The sequence below is a fragment of the Ceraceosorus guamensis genome (genome assembly GCF_003144195.1).
Source record: "Ceraceosorus guamensis strain MCA 4658 unplaced genomic scaffold IE81scaffold_220, whole genome shotgun sequence".
In the NCBI taxonomy this organism is placed as follows: Eukaryota; Fungi; Basidiomycota; class Exobasidiomycetes; order Ceraceosorales; family Ceraceosoraceae; genus Ceraceosorus; species Ceraceosorus guamensis.
This window is the reverse complement of record NW_020290215.1, coordinates 137-6,138: the sequence shown is the minus strand read 5'-3', so window position 1 is coordinate 6,138 and position 6,002 is coordinate 137. Positions and strand designations below refer to the sequence as shown.

At 58.7% G+C, this 6,002-nt stretch overlaps 1 protein-coding gene across 1 annotated transcript; it reads left to right on the top strand.

The window, feature by feature from the left end:
• Positions 1-874: 874 nt before the first annotated feature.
• IE81DRAFT_327260 (hypothetical protein) lies at positions 875-5,672 on the top strand. The gene is made up of 3 exons (XM_025515061.1): positions 875-1,475; positions 2,594-3,639; positions 3,711-5,672. Exons 1-3 carry the CDS (start codon positions 1,266-1,268, stop codon positions 5,428-5,430), a joined length of 2,976 nt encoding a protein of 991 aa, XP_025365828.1. The 5' UTR covers positions 875-1,265; the 3' UTR covers positions 5,431-5,672.
• Positions 5,673-6,002: the final 330 nt, after the last annotated feature.

Here is a 6,002-nt window from a genome sequence, read left to right as displayed (position 1 = left end):
CCCCCCCCCCCAACGATCGCCGCGGCATCAGCGAGCAGCAGCCGGCCGCGGCCATGGCAGGCGCACCTATAGCTCGGCGGTCGATCGCCGCATGCATCGTCCTTGCAATGAATGGTTTGCGCGCGGTCTGGCATGTTTTTACATACATACACTCAAGACCCGCAGTGGGTGAGGCTATTGTAACAACTTACCGATGCTGGCATGGCATGCTCCCACCGTGCGGTACGCAGCATCTTCTCCCGCCTTTCACGCACAACACCAAGGCAAGGCAGACAGCAGCAGCGACCACGGGAGGGAGGGAGATGAGATGCAGCTGCGCTGCGCTGCGCTATAGACTGCTGCGAAGTGCAAGCTTTCCCAATCACGCGCTTGCTTGCAGCATATGCGCATATATGTGTACAGTATCATCGCGGGCAACAGCTGCAGCTACGCAGTCACGAGTTACATGCAGCTGTGCGCCCTAGCTGGCGCCAGCATCGCGTCAAAGAAGTCGTGAGTAGCTTTGAAAGATTGACAGGCGGGCGGGCAGCACAGAGCGCGCCACGGCACCCATCGATCCTATATACATTGGAGCTCATTACGCAAAAAAAAAGGGCGGCCGCTCGCTGCATGCTTGCTGATCAAGTGCCTCGAACGAGCAGATAGTAAAGTACGATTTCCTCTCCCCCCGCCTTTGCCCCACACTCCATCGTCTCATTCACGCATGCACCCTTTCACACGCACAAGCACAAAGCGCAAGCACACGCACACGCACGCACACGCACACGCACATCACGCAGACGCCAGAGCTGCCGCGCGGCGCACCGTTCTTCTTGCGCCAGCACCAGATCCGATCCACCTTTTCGCTCGCTCGCCCGCCCGCCCGCCCGCCCGCCCGCCTCTCGCTCGCCCCATCACTCAGTCTCTTCCCCCCCGCTAGTCCCTTTCTCCAAGCCACTTCTTGCATAAGTGTGCTTCTTGCGCGCAACACAACGACCCACTCTCTTCCCCACACTCGTGACTCCACCTATACTGCACGCACACCCGCGCAAACGCCCTTCCGCCTATACCGCTCCCCCCCGCACTGGTCGCCGGCCGCCGTTTGCTGACTGCTTGCTGCCGCTCAGCATATAGCGTCTTGCCCTGCCTGTCTCTCCTGCGCTGCCGCGCTGCTGCCGACATCTCTTGCGACTCGCGAACATCTCTGCTGCTTCTGTTGCTCCCGCTCCGCTCCACCAATTCTTCTCTCTCTCTCTCTCTCTCCCCACACCGCGCTCCTTGTCAAGATGTCGGAGAAGAAGCCATCAAGAAAGTCCATCCTGAGCTCCATCGGGTCCAAGAAGCAGCACCAGAAGCAGGAGGCTGCTGCTGCTGCTCAGGCCGCTCAGGCTGCTCAAAGCGCAGGTCCGACGGCAGCCCAGAAGAATGAGTCTTTGAACAACAGCAACGGCGATCATGGAGCGTCCAACGGAGCTTCAGATGCAGCGAGATACCGCGTGAGTCGTCAGAGCAGTCTGGCACCCGGCAATCGCAGCGGTGGTGGTGTCAGCACGGGTACGGGCAGGCGAATCGGTGTCAGCGGCAGAGCAGATGCGAGCGGTGGTGGTGGTGGTGGTGGTGGTCGCGGTGGCGGCGGCGAGGTGGCGAGTGAAAGTCCGACGATGAGCAATGCGGCATCGGCATCCAGATCCAACTCTCCGCTGGCTCAGCAACGATACAGGGCGCATTCAGGCGCTTCCAGCGGCATGTTGAGCAGCGGTCGTGCCAGCGTTCGAAGCAGCGTGCGCTTTGATTGCAACGACGACGATGCTGCTGCCCTCGTCGCAGGAGCATCGAGCAGCAGGAGTCGACATGCCAGTCTAGGCGCACGCTCTGCTCTGAGCATCGGCTCTACGGGCTATGCAGCTGCTGCCATCGCAGAGGCGGAAAGGGAAGAGTCTGCAAAGTTTTATGCGGACAAGGCTAGAAAGAAGCGCACTTCTGTGCTTTGGCAGAAGGACGATGACGATGCTGGTCTGCACAGGGGAGACACTGTTCGCAGGACCACGTTCAACAAGCCTCGAGGAAGCGCCGCTGCTGCTGCCGCTGCTGCTGTCAGTCCCAACGCTACCCTTGTGGGTGGCGCTGACCGCGTCAGAAGCTTCCCAGCCTTGCCTCGTTTTGGCGACGATGTCGAGAAGGGAGCTTCAAGGGGACAGCCTGCTGATCTCGGCCAGTCCCACAAGGACAATGAAGATGCTCAAGAGTTGGCTGATGCTCAAGTCGAGCAGCGCGTGCGTAGCGATGAGAAGCTTGTCGGAACGGACGCTCGTGAAGCGCCAGCAGACAAGACTCAAGAGGACACTAGCGCACGCGTGCGTGCAGACTCTCGCAACGCGGAGCAGCGCCCCACCTCTCCTGCCCGAGAGTCGATCGAGCAGTCTCTGCCTGGTGGATTCAACTTCTTTGGCATGTTTGGCAAGGGAGACGACACGCCAGAACAGTCTGTACGTCACCAGTGAAGATTTGATGGCAGCTTCTGCTGGACAGGTCACTGCTTTGCTGCGGCTACGCTCTCATCCTTGCCATCGACGTCCCATCGCTGACTGTCCGCTTCCCTCTCCACGTAACACAGGACGATGTGCTCAAGGGCGACAACAACAAGGCGGCGCAGGACGATGAGCATGACCCTGATGTCCCCGACGACGCGGACGCGAATGCGGCTCTGCAAGAGGCAGAAGAGGATTACGGCGCTCCTCTAGGACCCAGCAAAGACGCAGCTGCTTTGATCGAAGAGGAGGAGAGGGCGAACGCTGCGGCCAAAAAGAGCTCAACACCTGCCCACAAGCGAGGATCCAAGCGCGCTGACAAGGTGGATCTGCTCACGCCTGTGCAGCGCCACTATCTCCTGAAAGCGCTCGTGTCCACAGAAATGCAGCTCGAATGGAGCGAGCTGGAGAAGCTGGGTGCTCTTACCCAGTACGGCTACCCATTCTCTCCCACGCGACCCAAGCTCAAGCGCGTGCAAAAGGATCTGGACATGGACAGCGAGTTTGCCAAGGGCGAGTTCGCCGCTGCAGCTGACGATCCCTATGCCGATGAAGATCAGGCGCGCCGAGCAGAGAATATCGCCGAGCCTCTGATGCTCCGACACATGTTCCAAGTCTTTTTGAAGCCTTTTCCTGGTCTCAAGGAGGCGCCGCTCAAGTACTGGCAGAAGCGGATTCAGCCCTACTTTGACGAGACTGCTGCGCGCAACTTTTCCCACTCGACCGAGAGAGCCGAGCTGACCAGTCGACGCTTCTACACGCTCGCATTCACCCGCTACCTCGGAGGTTTCATGGCAAGAGGATTTGGTGTGCGTGGGGAGGGGGAGACAAAGGGTCCTGGAAAGGGAGAATCCGGAAGCGAAAGGTGGGGCGTCGGCAAGCAGTGGGGCAAGGGCACCGTCAAGCGAGGTCTGGACAAGCCTATTCGCATCGACGATGCCCTGATGGACAAGATCGACAGCCTCTTTTCAGGCCCCGAAGGTGATGTGTGGCGTCGAGCACGCAAGGAGACTCATCGCGTGCGCCGAGACTGGCAAGCTTTCAAGGAGCACACAATCGAGAGCGAAGCCGGTCTCGAGGAGACGATGGCGTACTTGCAGGTCAGCAACATCAGAAATCTTCCTCCCAGATAGTGAGTGGTGGCGGATGTCTTCGAAAGCATGCGCGAGCACTGATGAGATTTCTCCTGTTCACACGCCCCAGCCGCAACGCAGAAGAATGGGCTCGCATGCATGCTGCCTACCTCTTCCACAACCTGTTCGTGACGTCGCCTGCGGCCGACTCGATCTTTGGTGTGGTGAAGGGCATCCACGCTCTCTTCCCGTACTGGGGTGCCAGACAGCTCCTAAAGGTCGCAAACGCCGAATCGATGATTTCCGGTATCCTTGGCTTGCTCTTGGCTCGACCAGCGGGTGCAAAGTCGCTCGTCCAACGCGTCTTTACATATGTGCTGGGTAAAGAAGCGACGGCCTTTCAGAAGGACTACATTGTGCCCTTTAGAAAGGAGATCAACGATATCGAGCTGACAAAGAAGATTGAAGAGTACGTCAAGCGTGCAAGCAGACCGGAAGGTCGTGCGATCAGGTCTCGCGCAGAGAGGACCGGCGCGGATGTCCTCACGACGATCCTGCTGCACTCGAGCGGTACGCAATTGAGCTCGCAGAAGCAATCGTACGTCCAGCAATTGGAAAAGTCGTACGCCAAGTCGCCCTACGCGGCGGATGTCAACCTCGCGTACCCTCCCAAAACCCCGGCAGGCAAAGCCCTGGAAGGTCGCGCAGCTGGAAATTGGGGCGTCTCGTCTCAAGAGGCCGACGAGGCTCGCACGTTTGCCCTGCTCAAGCTGCACTTGCGTGTCTGCCTAAAGAAGCGCGATCGCGAGCAAGCCATTCTATTTGCCAGCGGCTCGCTCATCCCCACCATTATCAAGGACTCGCTCCAGCAAGTCTTCTTTCCAGCCATTCGTTCGATCGCATCTGCGGTCGATTTGTCCGAGCGTCTGCACGATCTTCAAAACTTTATCGACGACCTCATCAAGATCAAGAAGAAGGGCGACGATCAGCTGGTCGCTTTCATCGCTTTGGCGGCTCGTCACGAGCAGAGTTTGTACCTGCTCTTCTCTCAGATGCACACCATCATCGATCCGTTCGCAGCCTGGCTGCAGACGGGAGCAGACTACATGGCCATGTCCACCACGGATCCGCTCAACCCTGCCAACCGAAAGGCAAAGAATCTCGAAGTGAACTTGGAAGAGCTTCTGCGCGATGACCGTCTGACGCAAGAGGATGCTGCCAATATCGTCAAGGAGGTGGACGAGCTGGCTCAGTTTGTCAAGTGGCAAAAAGTATGGTACGAATTGGAGATGCGCAAAAACTTTATCCTCGCACGACCTGAAGCAGCTCCGGCGAGCGGGTTGAATGCGGATGACATTCCGAAAGGCTCGATGCGTCAGGAGATTGAGGATGTCGACGCGCTCCTCAAGGAGCTGATGAAGGCGGAAGGCGTGCCCATCGAGCAAGGCGATGTCCGCACCCTTGCGCGTGGTACCGAGAAGGCAGACTTTCCCTGGGCATGGTTCGACAAGCTGGACCCTCTGGGTCAACATATCGTCTCATCTTCTGGCGAGGTGGAGCCGGACTTGTCCTTCAAGCCCCGCGGCACAACGGCTCCGATTCCGGAAATGCTCACACTCAGAAAGCTCATGCCCGCTTTCCAGGATCTGCTTCGCGAAACGCTGCCTAGATGGCAAGATGGAGATGAACGAGGGCCACCTAGGGACGCGGGCCTGCTGGCCCCTCCACGCGCTGGCACCACGGCGGGAGCTTCGACGCCGGCAAACACTGCTCCTCCTTCCGTCGCTGGTGACGGTAAATCCACGACAAAGAGCAAGGGTGGCTTTGGTAGCATGTTCCGCAAGAAGTGAGAAGCGGTGAGCGAGCGGGTCATTCGCCAGTTCTCCCCCACCTGCTTTGGTTCTTTTGGAACATACCACGCGACGCCTTGTCTTTTCCCTACTTTTCTTCTAGTCTCGCTTCCTTTCGCAGCGGCTTTTTTTGCCCTTTCGTTGATCCTTAGCGCACCGCTGCTGCTTGTCCTGCCCCCAAATCACGTTCTGAACGCTATACAGAGCGGACAGAACTTTCGGATCTTCGAATGCATGCTCTCTCTCTCTCTCTCTCGCTCTCGAAAATCGTACGATCTACTACATATACCTCACACCAGCGAGCGCCATGCCATCGCAATGGGGGGAAATCGTTTCCGCTGCGTCGATTTGTCCGCGATTGGCCATTTCTCCATGGCGCCGCATACCGCGTACATACCTTGCTCCGTGTGCGTGTTGCGTGTTGCGTGTGCGTGTGCGTGTGCGTGTGCGTGTTGCGTGTGCGGGTGCGTGTGCGTGTGCGTGTGCGTGTGCGTGTGCGTGTGCGTGTGCGTGTGCGTGTGCGTGTGCGTGTGCGTGTGCGTGTGCGTGTGCGTGTGCGCGCGCCGGGGGTT

Bases quoted from the DNA above. Each gene is read 5' to 3' on its own strand.
- IE81DRAFT_327260 (XM_025515061.1), top strand. From the start codon at position 1,266: ATGTCGGAGAAGAAGCCATCAAGAAAGTCCATCCTGAGCTCCATCGGG. The intron at 1,476-2,593 runs GTGAGTCGTCAG...CACGTAACACAG, and splicing joins CAGATGCAGCGAGATACCGC to GACGATGTGCTCAAGGGCGA. The intron at 3,640-3,710 runs GTGAGTGGTGGC...CACACGCCCCAG, and splicing joins AGAAATCTTCCTCCCAGATA to CCGCAACGCAGAAGAATGGG.